Below are 21,820 nucleotides of genomic sequence, written 5' to 3'. Positions count from 1 at the left end.
GAGATGTAAAATTTATATACGGATACGTACATAAAAAAAGTAATTTTCCACTATTTCCATTTTCCCATAATTTGCAATTTCTTTAAAGACCCCTGAATAGAGTAACAGAGAGGTTTCACTGTACTCGGTAACATGTACTTCAGGGTAAGAAGAATGTATCAATGAGTATTTTCAACACAGTCAAACAGTGCAGAGTCCAGGTTGGTATATCAACAATATTCTTAAAAGTATAAATTGCTGCTCATCATAAAGAGGACTTGTTGAGATGCAGACAGGCACAACAAAAAGATTGTCACACAAGGGCGGGAGGGGGAGTGGAGGAGAACATTCACAAAAGCAGGCACACCTCACACACACGACTGCTATCTCCAGCTGCTGCGGACAGAATGTATCTCTCGTGTTCAAGAACAGCAGCAATCTGGAGCAGGGTGGGGAAGGGGGAGGGGGAAGGATAGCAAAATACAAGTGGGGAGGTGGGTGGAGAAGAGCACTGTTTGCTGGACTGTGCAGGGTCTAGACGGCGGGAGGGAGAGGAGGGGGGCATGGGGAACGGAAAAGGAGAGAAGCACTGAAGAGGAAAAGATCTTTCAGTGAACTGACAGCAGCGCACAATAAAGGTGATGGGACACAAAATGGGGAGGGGGAGGGGAGGGGGGGGTAGGGCAAAGGGGGTTGAAAATGTTGGGTGGAGGGTGTTGGAACAATAGATAATTGTATGTTGAGGCTGAGATGATTTTGGGAATGGAGAATGCGTTGTAAGGATAACTCACATCTGCGCAGTTAAGGAAAGCTGCTGGTGGAAGGGAGGATCCAGATGGCCCGGATTGTGAAGCAGCCATTGAAATCAAGCCTGTTATGTTCAGCTGAATGTTGTGCCACAGGGTGATTCACTCTGCTCTTGGCCACAGCTTTGCTGTGACCATTCATCCTTGTGGACAGCTGGTTGGTAGTCATACCAATATAAAAGGCTGTGCAATGACTGCAGCAGAGCTGGTATATGACAAGGCTGCTTTCACAGGTGGCCTGGCGTCTGGTGGGGTAGGATAAGCTTGTAATAGGACTGGTATAGGGAGTGCTGGATGGGTGGATTGGGCAGGTCTTAGACCTGAATCTTATACAGGGAGTGGCATAGGGATGGATTAGGATGTCATAGAGGTTGGGTGGGTGACAGAACTTTAGGAAGGGTGGGATGTATCCTGGGTATGAAGTGCCTCATATCAGGGCAGGATGATGAAGGGGATCCTATTTGTAGCTTGTTCTCGGCAGTGGTGAGAGGATTTGGAGTGTGTGGGAATATGGCACTAAAAATTGCTTGTGGACTAGGTCTGGGAAACAGTGTTTGTCTGTAAAGGCCTTTTTGAGACACTCAGCATACTGGGCAAGGGAGTTCTTTTCACTGCAGGCTGTATGAGAGGTATTTTTTGGTGTGGAAGGGATGGCAGCCGTGGAAATGCAGGTACTGTTGTTAGTTAGTGGGTTTAATGTAGACAGGTGTGGATGCAGCCATGGGAGAGGAGGAGGTCTATGTCCAGGAAGGTGGCACACTGGGTTGAGGAGGACCATGTGATGTGGATAGGAGATAAGATGCTGAGCTTGTGAAGGAATGAGGACAGGGTGCCATACAGGTGCCCATGGCTGTGCAAGTTCTTCTTTAAAGTGAGGAGATACAAAAATATCCACTGCACATCCATGGGCATATGCATGACACCCTCCTATGCTCACCTGTTCATGGTCCATCTACAGAAAACATTCCTAGCCTCCAACCCCCCCCCCCCCCCCCAAATATCACTGGTCTGCTTCTGGTTCATTGATGATATCTTCATGATCTAGGCTCAGGGCCAAGACACACTACCCTTCTATCATGACTGTGTTTCCAAACTAATTGTTCTAGGCAGTTTTCAAAAAAGGCATTCAGTAACATTTCGCAGGATGTCTTGACACACTTACCACTTACAAAATTGTAATTATTACAATCCATTGTCAGATTATTAAAGTCTCCTCCAATGATGACAATATGACTGGGCAATTTACATACTAGCAAACTGATGTTTTCTCTACAGTTATCAATTACATCTGGGTACAAATCTGGTGGTCGATAGAAGAATCCATCTATAAGTTTGTGCCTATCCTCGATACTGAGTCTTGCCCAGGCAGTTTTGCATGCAGCTTCAATTTCTATCTAGTGAGTTTAAGTTTCTTGTCTACTGCAACAAATACACCTGCCATCTTCATTTCCCATTAGCCGATGCATTCAATGAACACTTAATTTTTTTTTTTCCCCCCTTCCCAGCATGTGGCACAATCCGCAGCCGGTTGCATCCTGCTCCCTCAATGGCTACTTGAACATATTCCTCAACATTTTCAATGAGGCCCCAAGCATGTGCAATGAGTTCACCTGAAGTTCTTTCCCACCCTGTTCTACCTTTTCCTAAGAGGTATCATTGTTTGCTATACATTTGAACTTCCAATACATAATACATCTGTACCATCTTGTGCTTGCTTCTCCTGGAATGAGCCTATTAGCTCAGTTTCAGCTTCATTTGTGGACAGCACCTTGAACTTGTTAGTTAGGGGGATGGGTGGAACACCCTAACTTTTCTCTGGTCCCCGTCTCCGCTGTACAGGATGCCTAGCCCTACCATTGACATGCCATTCACAGTCAAATGAACAAGTAGTGACAAATCCTGGACTAACTGCTGAGGAGACAGTCTCTATAGGAGGGGACAGTAATTGAGGTACCTTTGGTATCTCTAGTACAGGACCCTCAGAAGCTCTACCAACACACACACTTACAGCAGCTTCCAATCACCTGACAGCAGTCAGAGCGATTTCCCTCAGAACAGTATTCATTGTGAAGTTGTACTGTGGCTAGTGCAATGAAAACGTAGCTCATTCTTTATTATGTAGTATTTGCAGAGCTGCAGTTACACTGTTCACAATGTGGTTTACAACTGACCAGAATGTACACATTAACATGTCATCATCAAAACACCATTGCCTATCCCAATTTATCAATGAACATCTCTTGTAACAATTCTTGTGTACATAACTGATAACTTATATCAAGGATGGGAAAATTTCATGTAAACATTATCACAAAAAAGTGACATAATGTTAAATTGATAATTTTTATAAAATGTTGTTAAATTTGTCATTTTTCCCATTCCTGTGGAAAAATGTCATTAATCTGAGATTAGCAGTTAGCTAATACTGGTAACTGATTGTTACTGAATGCTCAAATCTGATTTAACTTTTTCTCAAGGCTGAGGTCTATGTATATTCTTGCAATAACATTTCATCATTTCTTGTTTGTGGCTCAGGATGTGATTTTAATTAAAAATACACTGATTCCAACGAACTGCACTCTGGCAACAGTTTTAGTCACCGTGTAAAAGCACTACCTTTTTTACAGGTTAAAAAGAGTTTGAAAATTGTTTAACCACTGTAGGAAAAGTAATATTTGGTGGTGAAACCAGCAAGATTTTGAAAAACATGAAAGAGCAAATCCTCCAGCCAGTGGTGCAGACAACCTGAAGCACACTCAAATGCTCGGCTAACAACTGTTAAGACCACAAATCCATGCAAGTCTGTGTTTGCTGTCCAAGGTACTTGTTTTAACCTTAAGATGATAATGGGAAACTCTGTTAATCCCAGCATGATTACCTGTCTGTTATGTGTTCCTGGAATGGCAGGTCTCAGCCATGTAGGTGACCCGTTTCTCAGAACTATGCATGTGGAAACTGGCATTACATTTCCTTGGTTCTCACCTCCCACCTGACCATAATTTATGTTAATCTGCCTCACATACCTACCATGTATAAAGCACTTAGCTTTTCTGTTCTTATTAACTCTTGGCATGATGTTTTGTCAGTATTCACTATCTTGTTTATTAGCCTATCTTCCACTGTTAAGCTCTCAGGTTTTCAAATCTCATCCAGTGCAATCTCCAACAATTCGTCTTTCATTCTAATCCTGTCAGGTAAGTCTCCCTTGACAAAGGGTTCTGAGCAACTTTTCCATAACTTTCCCCATTTCCTAAATCTCGACAGTACTTTTCCTTCACCCCTTATGATTGATACACATCCTTTCATCTTCGATGTAACTGAAAAACAATGAAATAATCCAAAAATGAAGGACTAGCACTAAAATTGTCAAAAATAACACCTAAACTGGTGAAAAATAACACCTAAACTGGCAAAAAATTATACTGACATTGGCCATAGAATAAAACTCTTTTTCCTATTTCTATTTACATCTACAAATGGTAGACATATGACTCCAGTACTCAATACCCCGACTTAAGTAAAAAAAGTAAGCTAAATGACTCACGGAACATGATGTCACGGAATGCTTCATCTGGATCATCTAGGTGAATGAGCATAGTGCTGTACAGTGTCTCAATGTGGGCAATGGAAGTCTCCACACTATAATCAGCTGGCAGGTCATTAAACAGCAGCACAAGTGCTTCCACAGCTGAAGTTCGTACCTCATCATTAACATCATCTAGCCGCTTTAACACCACTGAAATCAAGACCAGAGTGAACTTAAGTTGAATGAGTATTAGTTCTGATAAATGTATTGTAGTTTATATATTGTGAGTGCAGTCTGAAAGTTTTTAGAATGACTGGTTCTGGTCTCTTGTCAAGCATCAAAGAAAGACATAATTCCAACATTTGACCTAAGCCATAATTTCCATGTGTTAACAATATTGAAGATTAAAAGAGATGGATAGGCCTTCCCTCACACGCTTCACACATTATTCACTCTCTATCAACATTGGCCCTAAAGTGGGAACATTTCTCTGCAATTAATTTTTTAATGGATTCACAATGGACTGGAGTGTCAATCTGTGCCTTGAATGATTGTAAATAACAGTTGAGCTGTGTTCTTCATTCATGGGCAATGTTTCGCTGATTAGACAAATACAAACGAGAAAGGAATTACATGAAAGTTGTAAATGGACCTAGTGCCCAGTAGCAGTTGCTCCCATGGATAAGACATCTTTCATTTGCAAAATGACTGACAAGTAGCATCCTGCATCACAAGTATGTCTAACATGTTCTTTGAATAGAATCAGTGGCCATCTACAGATGATCGTCTCCATGTCAATGTATTACTGTTAAGATACCACAACCAACTAATGGTCAAAAAGGGAAGTGTACTTGAGAGATTTGAAATCATGGAATTTTTTTAGTAAAAACTATTTTTAATTTGTTCATGTTATCCTGTACACGTTCACAGAATTTGTATTCTGCCTAAGCAACAGCAAAAATGGATAAAGATGTGATTGTGCAGATGACCAAGGAGAGGGCATTTCATGGTATAGGTCACAATCGCATGACTATAGTGTCAATTGCATTCCAAAATGCTCCATTTTGACAAAAGACTATTTTGTCATAGTTGAACTTGCATGTTTCTGTGTAAAAGGTTCTTCACAAATATGATGTAAGCTGACAAATGTACATAACATTGAGTTATAAATAATTGTCTCTTAAATGAAAGGAATTATATAATTTGAATAATGAGTATTTTCAAAATTAGAAATGTTTCTGAACCTTTTTGAGTCCTCACTGCTTTGACAGAGCAAAGACTTGAAATGAATTTGAAAACTTTCATTGGTGGTAGGATTTCCGACCAGATTAAACCAGTTCTACATGCACTAATTACTAACTTTATCAAGCCATCAGACATGTTATACTGGATGAAAAATCCAATAATTAGTTTTTAATAATAATATGAAAAGCAAGAAATGGAGAGGGAAGTAAAAAAGGAAGGAACACAGACAAGCTTACTGTGAAATGTTATGTTATGTCACCAGAAAATTCAATTGAGAAAACAAGGAAATAAAATGGCTGGCCAATACTTGCCATTACTTACCTATCTTCAGAAGCCAAAATTTCCAATACTGCCAAGAGGAACACTTAAAAACAGAAAAACTTTCCATGGTTTCAGAACTTTTCTGTTCCTTTACCAGAGAGCAAAGAGTAATTAGTTGGGAAAGGGTGGAAAGGCAGTAAAGGTCACTCAGTGTGAAGTTAAACCTGCAATCTTGTAATGAGGCCTCACAACCTATGGGTCCCTCTCAATATAAAGCCTTGAAAGTTTTTTGCAACTTTTTGAAGTGATTCTTTTGGCAGTATTAAAAATTTCACTTTTATGAAATACTGTTTATTTTTTTATAACTCACATTAGTGTAATATGAAAAACAACAGGTTTCCATCAACTGTAATAGGACTTTCTCTTAAAGTGAGTTAATATTATCATATTGAAAGCTATAAAAAAAACTGACATCTCCTTCTGAGGAGTTCTCTGCAGTAATGAATACACAAATGGAAATAACTCATACTAACCTGGATATATCTGCCGTATGTGTTCTGCATTGAACAGCCCTGCAGATCTACTAATCACAATCAGTCGACAAAGAGAATACAACGCAAGAAGGCGACTTCGGTGGGCCTATCAATCAACAGAAAATTACATTTTGATCTTTCATTTTTGTACTGAATGTATGAAGTACTTTGACAGGCATTTTTAAATAAATAGAATGACGGAAATATACACAAAACAGTACATTACAATGCTGCACATACAAATACAAAGGTATTTAAGTATGTAACTATTATCACATGTAAGATAGGTCTTTTATAAGATTTGCCTTCTATCACAGCAAATAATTCAGGTAGGCTGAATGTTCCTTAGTATTCCAGTGATGTGAAAGCCACAGTTCATAGGGCAAGTATTGCAGATTTTTGGGCAAATTAGCTACAATTACAAAACTATGAACAGAAAGAGAAGAATACCTGTTGTCAAAAAGAGGAATGATCACAACAAAGTCTCTATTAACACGAATAATGTGTTAAATTTTGCCTTTAGACATTAGTACTTTCCTGTAGGATGGAAAAGGCAGCGAGTAAAATGTAAATATGAAGGAAAGTCATACAAGTAGCTTTAGTAAAAAGAAGTTATTTGAAGCATGCAGCCAAGAAATACATGCAGGTGCAGAGAATCAGTTTGTTGTTCCTTCTGCCCTAGTGCATCTTTTAGTCTGTTACTACTTCCCCCTCTTGTAGAAGTGACTGCTTTTTCTAAAGACTATGTTCAATATGTTTTATGGGTGCCAAATTACGAAGATTAACTATGAATTATTAGCATAAGCCACTTCATTTACATAACTTATAATAAAGGTGCATAGTAATTGTAGAAAATCATACAAACTTTGAGGACTAGAGTACACACTGCTCTTTAGTTTATATTTTAAAGACTCTGTAAACTTTATATGGATGTAGCACTATAATCATCTTTCAAATCTTTTGCAACACAGGTACTCCACTATAAATCTGTATACAGACTTGAGTCTTCATAAATGTCAGCACACTGGGGCAGCATAAAATGTACGCAATTCTAAGACAGTGGGTTGCACCAGGCCATTTGTATACAGTAAAATAGCGACATTTCTTCAAAACATCATTGCTATGATTAAATCAAATGAAATGTTGTGTACTGTTGAATTGTGTATGGCTGAGGAAAGTAAACATGGTAAACAAGCAAACTGAAAATATGAATTGATGGTAAGTATGGATAACACAGAAAAACTCTAGAAAAATTTGAGTTTTTTTGCACAGAGAACATTCAGAGACATTTCAACTGGAGAACACAACACAAATGTCACAATTTTCAGCACACAACTGTGATAAGATTTCCAATGTATTTGAGCACCAAAATAAGAAAATTAAGCAGACCAATTTACAACAGAAATCCTGAGAACAAAACCTGAATATGTTAATCTACACATAGGTGAATTCAAGACACATGGCCTGCAAATCCAGAAAGTCAGTCACGGCTTATTCAGAGAAATCCTGTATTTCAGTGTCAGAATGAATGTAAGGTATTTGAATTATTTCAGGTGAATAAAGTAAAGAAACTGAAAAATAAAGTAATAAACTGGTTATCAAGAAATGACTTAGTTACGGCATTACGCCAATAATCACAAGGAGGAAGGAAGTTTAGAGCTAAATGTACAGTCAACTATGAAGTGAAACTGATCACAAGCTTGAGTTGAGGAAGACAGGAAAGAATGTACACCATGTCCTTTAAAAGGAACCATCTGGGCATTTGTCTGAAGTGTTTAGGGAAACAACAGGGAAACTAACCCTGGATGGCCAAATAGGGATTTAAGCCCTGTCTTCCCAAATACAAGTCAATTGCCTTATCACTGTGTCACCTTTTTCTGTGTTCATACCTAGAACTCCAATTCAGTTTCCGACAGGTACACAAATAAATGTTGTATGACTCCAAGCCTGGTTGAAGCCTTTTATTTTGGTCCTATTTTAACAGTTTGCATATCAATTTTGCTGCTTATCCAAGTAGCTACACATCTAGTTGAATGAGGCCGAATAGACTTCGTTCAGGACTTTTCCAGTACCAGAAACTGAGCCCGAAATCTGTGCATTAGTAATTAGCGATGCCAGCCACTACACTGTGAAGTGACCAGCTTGGTTGGTGTAAAGATATACTAAAATTTATATGGTTTCTACACTTGGCAATTATTTGTGCATGAGAAATATGATAAGAAACACCACAGATTGGATCACACATTAAACATTACATGGTATGTCTCTTCTTAAATGGTTGGACAGGCCCACTACCTGACTACATGAACAAGTGAACCTACCACCGTGATCAGCACTCTCTCTACCATGTAATGTAAATGTATTAACAGTGATTCATTACACTGGAACCTGTTTCTTGTAGGTAAGAAACAGCAACATTTAGCAATGTCCATTAACTGAACTTAATAGGGATTGCTAGGAAACATATCTATACAAGGCACAAACACCACTAAAACCAACAAGAAGAAGTTGATTAATTAGGAAACAATAACATTTCTTCAAAACAATTGATCAAATACATGATATAGAGAAAAGAGCATTGGTATCTGCTAACTGATCTATTGCTATGGCATTCAGCTTCACAACATATCGTACCTGGTCTTCAATTAAAGCAAGCAGTGTTGGGAAAAGAGCAGAGCCAACTGGTGCCAGAACACGTGGATCAGAAAGGGCACCACAGACTCCAGGGTTCACTGCTGCCCATACACATGCCACACATGCAGTACGCACAGCCTCTGCTGACCGGCCTGCACGCCATGCCATGTTTGGAACTGCCACATCTGTGCATGTGTCACAATAAATATACAATTATTAAGGACAATCTCAAAACACATAATATAACCTTACTTTCATCAATCATGCCTGGCTCTATAATGATTATTTAAGATATACTGTTGTGTCTCCTTTGTCTCTCTCATCCTCCTCACTATAACTAGTGGTTCTTCTTAGTCACCAGTTCTCCAATTTATAAATGACACTACTATACGAGCATGAATAATCAACAACTGCATGATAAATGCACACACCACGAATGGTAAAAATTATATTTTTGATAAAGAGGACAAAATCAAATCTCTTGTATACATTTTGCAACAACAATTTTGTAGATAATTGGTAACCAACAATACATACATCACCATTTTTCTCCAGAATTGTTTGATCTTTCTTTATTCCACATTTAGGGTTGAATAATCTTCCCCTCCAAATTGTCACTCTTCTGACTTCTCTTTAGGTTCCAAATACAGAACTGGGAATATCATGTCCTAAAAGTGCAGATTTCAGAATATAAAACTAAAGTTTTGAGCCATATGAAGATTCTTAGCTTTTCACCTAATATTTCTTCCCTCTCTGTTTCCAACACTTGACTTGCTCATTTATTTGATAAATTGGGTACTGTGTCTCTCAAGTTGCAGTAGACAGATAGAATGACTACTGAAGAGAAACACGGGAGAGGTTTAAAGGATAAGTTGTACAACTAAAGAGACTATGAGAGATTCAACCAACTGCAAGCAGTAAGAGAACATACAAAATCTAGTCAATTCATAATATGGTTTAAAAATGGACCACCAAATGTTTAGACATCACAAAGTATTACAACACTGCTGTAGTAATAATTAAAGTTGTGCAGAAATAAGATACACTAGCAGACTGGATTTCAAAAAGTCCAGAATGAAGAGATGAAATATTTGACACTGTTTGTGGAAATCACAGCCTCTGAAACTAATGGAAATTCCTCAGACAAATTACTTTGAGACATACCATCAGACAGTCTGTGATGTGGCAGAAAAGCTTAAGCAGCAAGAGGACTAGTGCCAGAGATAGAAAAATTAGCTTTATTGATATTAAACATATTTTATGGTAACTACACAAAAAGAGATGTACCTATGTCCAAGTAAACAATAAAGTAATGATCAGAACAAAAACATTAAACACCTTTTTAAAGTGAATAATGACATACAGATCATAAGAAATAAATGTAGTATCATAAATTATGCTTTGTGGTACAGCTATTGATTTTCTTTTTATCAATGCTAATACCTCATAGATAAGGACATTAAAATTTTGAATATAGTATCATCCACATACAAAATCTGCAAACAATGTGGTATGACATGTTAGTGTTTCCTTCCGTTCTGCCTGCATATGGAGCGGGAAGAATGACTGATTAAGTGTCTCTGTACACACTGTAATTAGTCTAATCTTGTCTTCACAACCCCTATGGGAACAATACATAGTATCTGAAGAATATATCCCAATCATTCACTTAGTACTGGCTCTTGAAATTTTGAAATAAGCTTTCGTGATGTGACTGCCATTTACCTTGAAGTGTCAGCCAGTCACAATATTTTAGCATTTCCATGATGTTTTCCTGTTAATCACTCAAACCTGTGGTCATCGGTGCTGCCCTTCTTTCTGTATGTTCACTATTTTCTATTAGTTCTGTTTGGTGTTGGTCCGAAACACTTGAGGAATATTCTAAGATGTGGCACACAAGTGATTGTAAGCGCTCTCCTTTACAGACTGACATCATATTTTCACCCATCAAAATTTTGGCCACTCATTAAAAACTCTTTCCTGTTAGAATCAATGTAAATTTAATGATTTTGTATTCAAATGTATATTAATTGCTGTTATTTCTTATGAAGCATGGTTAGGATGGTGCTTGAGAGAGCAGAGATGACTAGTGAGGGTGGTAGTAATATGGACCATGGATGCTATCTCACGATAACACTACCACGTGATAGCTGCAGTTAAAGGAACTGCAAGAAAAAAACACTGTATTTTGGCTGCTAAAATTGGAGGTTGTCATAGTAAAGAATCTAAGCATCGTCCCTTTATCCATTTTAGTAATTATGGTTGAATTGAAAGTAGTTCTTGCCTGAGCCAGCACATCGATCATGGTGATATGACAGAGCTAAAACTGTGATTTGTGACGTAGTAATGTATGCAAAGTAGAGTGCTTTGAATCTCCGATACTGAAGTGGATGCTTGAGCCACTGTAAAATATTGCAAGGTAATAACGGGATAGATTTATATACAAGGTAGAAGGCAACAGCTGGATGAGGTAAAAGGACTACATTTTTGTTTAGCAGGAGAAAAAGTGGCAGGGTTACATAGGAATTTACTATGATTTTTGCTTTATTTCTTTTGAGTAGTGAGCATAGGCTAGACATGAAAAGGCAATTGGCTGAATTAAGAGCAGCCTTTGTATACTGACAGCAATTTCCCAGTATTCTACCAATGAACCTAAGCCTGCCACCTGCCTTACCTATGACTGAGTACAAGTGATCATCCCAGTTCATATCCCTACAAATAGATGCACCCAGATATTTATATGAGTTGACTGATTCCAACTGTGACTCATTGATGCTGTCTGTAGTCATAGGGTACTTCATCATTTTGAAAAATGCACAAGAGTATGCTTCTCAACATTAAAAGTGAGCTGCCAATCTCTGAACTACTTTGAAGTTTCATCCACATCTGACTAGATATTTGTGTAGCTTTTTTCCAGATAGCACTTCACTATAGATACTCTTCAAAAAGTCTAAGGTTACTATCAATACCATCTGCCAGATCATTAATATTCAATGTGTACAGCTAATGTTCCAACACACATCCCTGAGGAGTGTGCAAAGTTACTCTTACTTCTGTAAAAGGCTCTCCATCCAATACAACATGATGTGTCCTCCCAACCAAGAAATCCTCCATCCTCTCTCAAATTTTGTTTTGTACCCCATATATCACTATTTTTGTTAATAAATGTTGGTGTGGTAGAAAGTTAAATGTTTTTGGGCATCAAAAAATATTGCATTCATCTGATTGCCTTGATTTATAACTTTCTGGATATCATGTGAGAAAAGTGCAACTTGAGTTTCCCATAACCAATGTTTTCTGAACCCATGATAGTTGTCACAGAGGAGGTTATTCTGTTTGAGATATCTCACTATGTTTGAGCTTAGAATATGTTCTAGGAATCTACAGCAGATGGACATCAATAAGATTGGACATTAGTTTTGTGGATCACTTCTGCTACCCTTTTTGTAGATGTGTGAACTGTGCTTCCTACAATAACTGAACACCAGAATATCTATGCTTTCCTTAGTAACTGAACACTTAACCCTGATATCAGAATTCTGGCTTTTGCTTTGCTACTTTCCATTTCTCTTAGGCACTGTGTCATGACACTAACTTTGGTGACACAACCTCAACATATGAACAGAATTTCTTTGGATTTTGAGAAGTTTTTTCAGTGGGAGTCACTGAAGGATTCACGCACAGCTCTCTCGACAGCCAAATGTGTTCCATTTTGCATGTATCTATATCTCTATGCTTTGTTTACAGCTATTATGCAGTTGTCACTGTTTCTTTACAGTGATTGCGTGCCTTAGAGAGTCCTTCCCACCATGAAATGTTCTACTAGGTATATGTCTATTCAGTACATGAGCATCTATCCAGCTAAAGTTGAGCTGCAATTCTCTACATGTTCTTGCCCAGATGTAAATGTCTTCAGTTCTTTGAGAAATGACATAACTACCTCTTAGTTTAGCTTATTGAAAATGCAAATCTTCCTACTTAATTTTATCTTGCTTACTTGTTTTAGCTGTCTTACTTTTTGAGTGATCACTGTTGCTACAATTGCCTCATGGAAAATGAAAAAGAGTGTCTTGCATCATTGGCCAGGAGGCCCCTTACAGGGCAGGTCCGGCCACCTTGATGCAGGTCTTATTACATTCAACGCCACATTGGGCGACCCGCATGCCGGATGGGGATGAAATAATGATGAAGACAGCACAACACCCAGTCCCTGAGTGTAGAAAATCCCCAACCCAGCCAGGAATCTAACCTGGGCCCGTAGGACGGCAATCCGTCACACTGACCACTCAGCTATCAGGGCAACAATTACCTCATGGTCATAGATGCCTGTTTCAATATGGACATCCTCAAAGGGTCACTTTGTCACCATTGGTTTGATTGGATTTGACTGACAAAGGGATAGAAAAACAACAGTGGTCTCAGTCCAATGTTGCCTGCACTAAAACTGCCTACTTGTTTTGGCTGCCTTTTGTATTTTGGTAATCATTATTGGTATAACTTGTAAAGGGATACTCTCTTCTAGCACTACTTTTCCTCAACAGTAGTTATCGATACCAGTATTATTTTTTGAATTTTGGACAAGTTAATATTATCTCAGTTGCTTTTCAGGAAACTTTCATATAATTTTATACACAATATGCTATATTTCAAGCTACAATTTCTGAAAAGAAATTACTTTACAAATATTTAATTGTATGTTATAATAAATAATTACTAGTTCTGAATGTACAGTTAAAATTTTTTTTTAAGGAACATTTGAAATTACGAATTATTTACACATTTAAAATTTCTACTATTAATTATGTAATTCTGTACTGTTTACTATGTTTATTTCTGGATTCATTTATGGAATAATAATCCAAATTGATAATGTAACGAAAACTAGTAGGAATTCATTTGTTAAGAAAAATTATAAACTCTTTGGAAAATTGTTATTTCCACAGAGTGTGAGAGTAGTAAGCCTGCCTCTGATGTGATCACATGTATTTTTGTATAATAGGTGTGAACAATGTAATTTTGGCTTTCTTAATGTGAAAAATCAAAGTACTGTATGATATATTAAAATGTGAGAAAATCAGTGGAAAATATATTTACGTAAAAAATTCTGCAACAACAATATTCCAATTTATTTAGTTCAGACGAACCATGAGGACAAGTAGTTAGATTTTCAACTTCAAGAATCAGACCCCTAGACAAGAAAAACTGCAGCCATCTCAACATCACAATCTAAGTAAACCTGAAAGTTTACTGCAGTCTTCGCTCCTCTCAAATCTTCTTAAAAGACTTTGCTTATTAACTACTTGGACTTAACATTGTTTGATGTGGATGCAGATGGAAGAAGAAAGGAGGGGGGGGGGGGGGGGGAAGATTACAAACTGATACCAGTTCCAATGGGGACAGCCTCAAAGAGGGCAGGTATTTTTGCCACCATTATATACAATTCCGAACTATCTCATCTTGGCAGTTTTCAAAAAAGGCGTTTAGTAATATTTCACAGAATGTCTTCTCACATTGCCACTTACAAAACTGTAATTACTCTAATCATTTGTAGGATGATTAATGTCTCATTCAATTATGACATTTTGATTAGGAAACATGTATACTAGTGAACTAAGGTTCTGGATAACTCTGGAAGTCAAACTGGTCATTGATAGGAAGATCCAGTTATAAATTTATATTTGAATCTTAATAGTGAGTCTTGCTCAAACAATGTGGCATGGAATTTCAATTTCTATTTCAGCGGATTTGAGTTTCTTGTATACAGAGACAAATATACCGCCTCCATTTCCCATTTGCCTATACTTTCGATATACCTTTGAATTACCCAACAAAATCTCACTGATATCAATTTTGGTTTCTAGCTAGCTTTATGTATCCAATTTGAGCTCCACTGCCTTTCACAACTGCTTCAGATTTTGGCACTTCGTTGTGAAAACTTCAGCAGTTGATTAATAGGACTTTAGTCATTTTATCTTTGATGACAGTCTCTTTGGGTCTTAACCCAGTAGTTCACAGCTGTCACTATCTGGCATGGACGGACAGCCATCTAAGTTAAAAGAACCTAGCACAATGTGTAGTGTACCCCTGACTCATTTTGACGGACCTTACAATTTGCAATCCTATTCATAAGGCTACGAAATCACAATTCAGTCTGTTACAAAACTTTGATGTCTCTGGCTCAAGCTTTCCAGAGCACCCACTTTGGGAACAACACTGCAGATCAGGCTTAACTGAAACTTCACAAGGAAGGCTGGTCTTCTGAACCCTCTTTACCAGTCACAGTAATGACCCAAGGTGACTGGCACCACGCACCACAATCTGCAGTTGAAAATCTTGTTTGCATGAGGGCCCACTGCCTCAATATATTTTTCAAAAGAGAACACACTGTCATAAGCCATAAAATTTTTCATTTATTTTTGTTATCAAACAGCTGCAAAAAACATATTAACCATGGAACAATGAATCACACAACTTGTATAACAAACCCAAAAGCTCTTAAAAATATAATAAATAGCAGAGCTGTGGATTTTACAAATTGCAACATCCAGTACTTACTTATATGGTATTTCTATACGTCATGCGATAGGAGAAGTGTCTCATAAATTAATCTATTAGTCCACAAGTGGACCCACACATTAACATTGGCATGATCTGTATCAAATATGAACAGAAAGATGGTAAAATGAAGAACCCTGTAAAATATAGATTAGAGATGAACTCGACATCTGTTGACTGAGGAACCACATTTTATCATCATATGACCTCAACTTATACATTTGTTACATCCGTATGCATACTGCAGTCTAATATAGTCTATACCAAAGATACAATCAAAGACATTACACATGTATATCAAAACTGTGCACCTAAGCATAGCAGATAGTTCACTGGCATACAGAATGGTGATAATTCGATTTTACATGCCAAAAATATACGACATGCAACATTAGCTACATTGTCAGGGCAATAGAAACTTATGGCAAGAGTGATAACTGTATCTCTATATAGTGAGAATAATAATATCTATGTATAAATCTTTTTAGCATCATTGGTGGTGGACAATTACATGAATAGCATATGCATTCAGTGTGCGACGGTGTTAAAAACTATGAATTCATTTCAATCTAGCTAAAGATGAGATGAAAAATAAGGAACAAGTGTGTACTTTCATAGCTGCATGTCTAAATTAAGTTATATGTAACATTAGATACAGATCATACCAATAACGATCTCGTTTCACATGTGGACTGATAGATTAATTTATGTGTCACATTTCCTACAACACAATGTAGAAAGATACTACGTATGTAGGTACTAGACAGTACCGTATGTTGAATCCATAACTGTGCTATTTATTATATTTTTAAGCTTTTGGGATTTGTTATGTGATTTACTCTTCCATGGTTGGTACGTTTTTGTAAGTGCTTGATAATGACTGCACAGTCAAAACTGGCCAATAGCAGGAAACAAATGAAATATTTTACAGACCACAATGAACAATATTTTCCTTAAAAAAAATCTGCAGTTTGTTGCAACATGTTCTCTTAATGGCTTCTGAAGCAGACTCTTCAATGACACCTCCAGGCATACACAAAGAATGAATAAGTTGATTCTTCCCAATCTTTGCTGACACTTCCCTTGTGGATACTGTTATTCACTGAATATTTCAATTGCTGATGATTACACACCCCTACACTTACGCACTTGCCTTCTGGCAACACGGCACACAGCAGACATGAAATCAGCACTTTTTAATGTCATTTTATAAATTTTGGCTCTTTTCCTGCTCTCATGTAACAATACTGTAAATTTGTGGGTAGCAGTTTACTAATATTTGTAACTGTCAGTTATTTAATGATGAAATTCAATCCTGGCTTTCCAAGTAGCTTGAGTTCACCTATAACCTTAATAAGACCATTTATATCCCATGTAATGAACTGATGCCCTTGAGGTGACTCAGACGACATGACAACCACCAATGGAAAAGTAATGGTCTTTGATGGTGGCAATGGCAGATCAGCTTCCTAAATACATGGATCATGTGGTAACACACCTATATACAATACTATCTACAGCTGGGTAGGAGTGAGCAAATAGTTCTCTGGTGGAGGTTGGTGATGGAGTAAATGAAGAAGGCAGCCAATCAGTTGATATAACACTTTATTGGTGAACATGAACAGGCCTAGTTCAGCACATCTAAAACAGACTTACTGGAGGTGACAGGAGGTGATCCTCTGACCCCAGCACACTGGCATGGGCATGCCAATATAAGCATTTCCTGTGGACAGTAGCAGCAGCCTGGCTACCACAGCATGCTGGCAGATGGTGGCTGACAGCTGCAGGGTGACAGTGCAGCAGCAAGGTAGCATCCGAGTGCCAGTTCCGCCATGTCTCAGAGTTACAAAACTGACAGCATATAACTGAGAGCACGCACTAATTGCTTTCATTCTCTCGTTGGCACTGTTACAACTCTTATGTTGTAATCTCCTCTTGCGAAACTAAATTTGCTATGATTTTGAGACTTTTATTATAATGCCTGCACTGTACTGTGAAATTTGTGTGATTATTAAAACTGTTAAACTGCTGTACGTTCTTTTAAGTGTTCTTAGTTACCACAAAAGTGGCAATGTGGACATCCAGATTTTCACGTGTGTCAACAACAAGTACTATGATGACAACAATTGTTTTGTTAGTAACAGTACTTCAAAGCCTGCTACAGCAGTAATTGGAGTCCCAGCAATGCTTGGAACCAAAACAGCAAGTAAAAACGGATATTTTGGAAAAGGTGCCGACAGTAGTATTTGCCAAAAAGCAACAAAAGGCAGCCCATCCACCACAATTTCAAGCCTATGACAAATCAGCCAAAGATTGGGAGTCATAAAAAGCAACACTTCACAGCACTCAAGGGCAGCATTAAAGCTCTCTTTCTATCATGGATAGTTGGCTCTCGTCATGGAACCCACATTGCTATAATTTGGGGCAATGTGTCACTTCCGTGCCAATCACCACCTTGCTCATGTGATATCTTCGAGGGTACAGTTCTATTAATGTGGGAAGCAACCTAACCAAACATAACAAGCTTCGGCAGCAGAATTACAAGGGCCTAGTAGGAGGTGCAGATTTGTCACTATAAATTACAAAGAGTGATGTGCAGATATCATTGTCAGGGTTGCAATCATTTGTTTGGCACCAGACAAACAGGTCTGCCAACAGACTTTACATTTTTATGACCCCACTGATGAAGAAGTCGTAACACTTGCTCAGTTATTTAAAGTTTTGCGAGCGCCTGGCCACCAGATAAGAGTCCTCAGCAGATGTTGCAGCAGTAAACAGTGACCACAATAAGTGCTCGTGCTCTGTCACATTCAGTGAGGCAGAAATAGCAGCAGTGCAGCATGCCTGTAAAACTGCATCAACAAAACCTCATCAGAAGCAGGCTCCACTGACATATGCCTTCTCCCATCCACTTCCTTCTTGCCCCACTTGTTTTATCAAACATGATCATGGCGACTATCTGAACTGTTTAATTTACTGCCTGTTAAAAGTAAGGAGACACTGTGGCAGTATATCTCTATGTTGTTTCATGCCAACATGCAATGTGAACAAATGACAAATGTTATCAAGCCACAGTTCAGCACCCAGGTAGCATGCCATACAAGTTATTTACAACCATAAGCTTTTATCTTACGTGATTTATGAAAATTAGGGAAAATATAGATGAAAATTTGAATTCCACTCTTTTCAAATGCAAGTTTTGTGCCTAGTCACTGAGTCCACTAAGTAAACCAAAAAGGTACAACCACATGGCTGGAAGTCATTTTTGGTAAGCAATAAACAATATTCAGGGACATATTCTTTTTTCTGTTAGTTTCTATGCTTGAGATTAAATATTATTGTTAATGATGCAAATGATATTCTGCAAAATCTGTAAGACTGAGTATGGTATAACTGCCCGCCCGGTTAGCCATGTGGTCTAATGCGCTGCTTTCCGCGCGGGAAGGCCTGACAGATTTGCATCCAGGTCCAGTGTGCCGGCCAGTCTGTGGATGGTTTTTAAGGCGGTTTTCCATCTGACTCGGCGAATGCGGGCTGGTTCCTCTTATTCCACATCAGTTACACTATGTCAGCAATTGCTGCACAAACATTTTCTCCACATATGTGTACACCATAATTACTTTACCACGCAAACATTGGGGTTACACTCATCTCGTGTGAGACGTTCCCAGAGGGGGGAGGGGGGTGGTGGGAGCCGAACCACACAATAACCCTGGGTTCAGAGTGGGGCGGCGGTGGGGTGATTGGACTGTTGCAGCCTGTTGTGGGACGAAACCTCTCCATCATTTCTAGGTCCCCAGTTCCATACCATACCATGGTATAACTACTGAAGTCTATTTCATCACAAAGTTATCTTCTGAGAAGTTTTCTTCTAAATTCAACAATATCAGCAGTGACAGACATCATTTTTGTGACTGGTCATAGTAAGAAGTCCAGTGTTAAATGTGTGGCATCGACAAGTACAAACAACATATCTCTGCCATCACAAGATTTTGGACTCTAACCTAACGGCCCGTGCCATCTTGCTTATTCTGTTCATTGTATGACTTTCTGTAATGTGGACATTTGTACTTACCGATACAAAATGTATTAAGTGTGTCTTCCTTGGGCTACAACCCAACATAATTCACAAAGTGGTGACCCTGAATAAGAATTTGCATGCCTTTTCCTCTAGTGTAAGTATTTTCTTGTCTACTACGTTGGCTTTGTTTGCGCCTTCATTCGTTCCACTTGTCCATGTACCTACATCTATATCTACAAGATTACTCTGCTATTCACAAAGAAGTGCCTGGCAGAGGGTTCAATGAACCACCTTAAAACTGTCTCTCTACCATTCCACTCTCGAACGGCACATGGGAAAAACAAGCACTTAAATTTTTCTGTGTGAGCCCTGATTTCTCTTATTTTATCGTGATGATCATTCCTCCCTATGTAGGTGGGTGCCAAAAGAATGTTTTCGCAATTGGAGGAGAAAACTGGTGATTGAAATTTCATGAGAAGATCCCATAGCAATGAAAAATGCCTTTGTTTTAATGATTGCCACTCCACTTCACGTATCATGTCTGTGGCACTATCTCCCCTATTTCGCAATAATACAAAATGAGCCGCCATTTTTTGTACTTTTTTGATGTCATCTGTCAGTCCCACCTGATACGGATCCCACACCGCACAGCAATACTTCAGAATAGGGCGGACAAGCGTGGTGTAACCAGTCTATTTAGCAGACCTGTTGCACCTTCTAAGTGTTCTGCCAATGAGTCACAGTCTTTGGTTTGCTCAACCCACAACATTATCTATGTGATTTTTCCAATTTAGGTTATTTTTAAGTGTAATCTCTAATTATTTAGTTGAATTTACAGCCTTCAGATTTGTGTGACTTATCGCGTAATCAAAAAGTAGTGGATTTCTTTTAGGATTCATGTGAATAACTTCACACTTTTCTTTGTTCAAGGTATACTGCCACGAAGTACACTGATGTCAAAACTCCTACACGCACAATGTGACATTTTGTCACTTCACTAGCACCTGGATTCTACAACACATTTCCTGCAGTTTCATCGCCTCAACACGTTCGCCACTCAACAGAGCAACATGTGACTGTAGACTCAGGCTTTACCTCTCCAGCGAGTATACATTAACATGTGCATTTCAAAAATGATGATGAGGTGAGCAAAGTTCCTGCATTTCATCATGCTAATGTGGATTCTGCATTTCGTACACAAACTATGTATCAGACGTCGGCCACCTGAGCAACCGTTACAACAGTGCCGTGCGCAACCTCGCCTTTGTTAGGACAGACCACGTTTACCGATCGTGCTCCCGCAATGCCTGAGTGCTTTACTGCTTCATCGTTTTACAAAGTGGACAACGCCCATTGTATATCATGAACATTTCCAGGCATGTTTCCGCCCCCAGTGACCGTTCGGCCCCTCAGTACACTTTATGGGCCCCCACCTGACGTGAGCAATGTGCTGCACAGTGATATTAACTGTGGTTTCTGCACCTCCGAACATGCCCCGGCTCGTCACGTCAACAGCCTGGTGGCAACATTTAACTGTGCTCCCCTCCCCCCTCCCCCACCACCACTCTCCGCTCCCATGTCACCACAAGTAAACTTTCAGGGGGTTTCAGCTGCAACTGTTCACCCGCTCACTATTCACATGGCTCTAGCCATGCCTTCCGTGTTGGACTTCCGTGCTGTGAGCTTTGCGTCGGACAGTTCTACAGCAACATTTCTTAATGCTTCAGTGCCATTCTCATCTGCTCTGACAGACTACTCGCTCGCACCCTAAGCATGGCCATCTGTATCAGCTGTGCTGGTCCAGCATCCATGGCATATGAGAGAACGAGGGACTCAGATACAGAACTAGGTGGGCCCTCGTCGGCACCACCAGACCGCTTACTGACCCTGTCCCCTCTATCCAAGGACAACCCAGCAACTGCACTGGTGGACAACTTGTTCAAACTGTACTGCATGACTGATGACAAATCAAAATTCCTGTGCCTCGTGACTCATCTGCACAGGCACATAGACCTGATCTGCAATCTACTTCTGATGCCGCCGCTAACTTCAAAGTACGATTTTGCAAAACAGACTATCACTGAGTGCCTCTTGCGCTCCCCACAAGAGTTTATTCTGCAAAAACTGTACGAGGAACATCTCGGCAACTGTAGCCCATCCCAGCTTTGGCACCGGCAATGCCTCCTGGTCAGAGAGCAGATGATGTCGGGTGAAATCCTGTTTCAAAACTGCCTACAGATCTTCAGATTCATCTTCTCCC

At 39.0% G+C, this 21,820-nt stretch overlaps 1 protein-coding gene across 1 annotated transcript in view; it reads right to left on the bottom strand.

Annotated features, from left to right (window-relative positions):
- LOC126236192 (dynein axonemal assembly factor 5) overlaps nt 1-21,820 on the bottom strand; it is a 96,133-nt gene that overhangs the window by 15,510 nt on the left and 58,803 nt on the right. The window contains exons 9-11 of the mRNA XM_049945295.1: nt 8,985-9,169; nt 6,351-6,456; nt 4,330-4,521 (exon numbers count right to left, since the gene is read on the bottom strand). Coding sequence (XP_049801252.1) covers nt 4,330-4,521; nt 6,351-6,456; nt 8,985-9,169 — 483 coding nt within the window. The remainder of the gene's footprint in view (nt 1-4,329; nt 4,522-6,350; nt 6,457-8,984; nt 9,170-21,820) is intronic.

Source organism: Schistocerca nitens, chromosome 2 (assembly GCF_023898315.1).
Source record: "Schistocerca nitens isolate TAMUIC-IGC-003100 chromosome 2, iqSchNite1.1, whole genome shotgun sequence".
Classification (NCBI taxonomy): Eukaryota; Metazoa; Arthropoda; class Insecta; order Orthoptera; family Acrididae; genus Schistocerca; species Schistocerca nitens.
The sequence above is the reverse complement of the archived record's forward strand: the minus strand, read 5'-3'. Positions and strand labels throughout refer to the sequence as shown.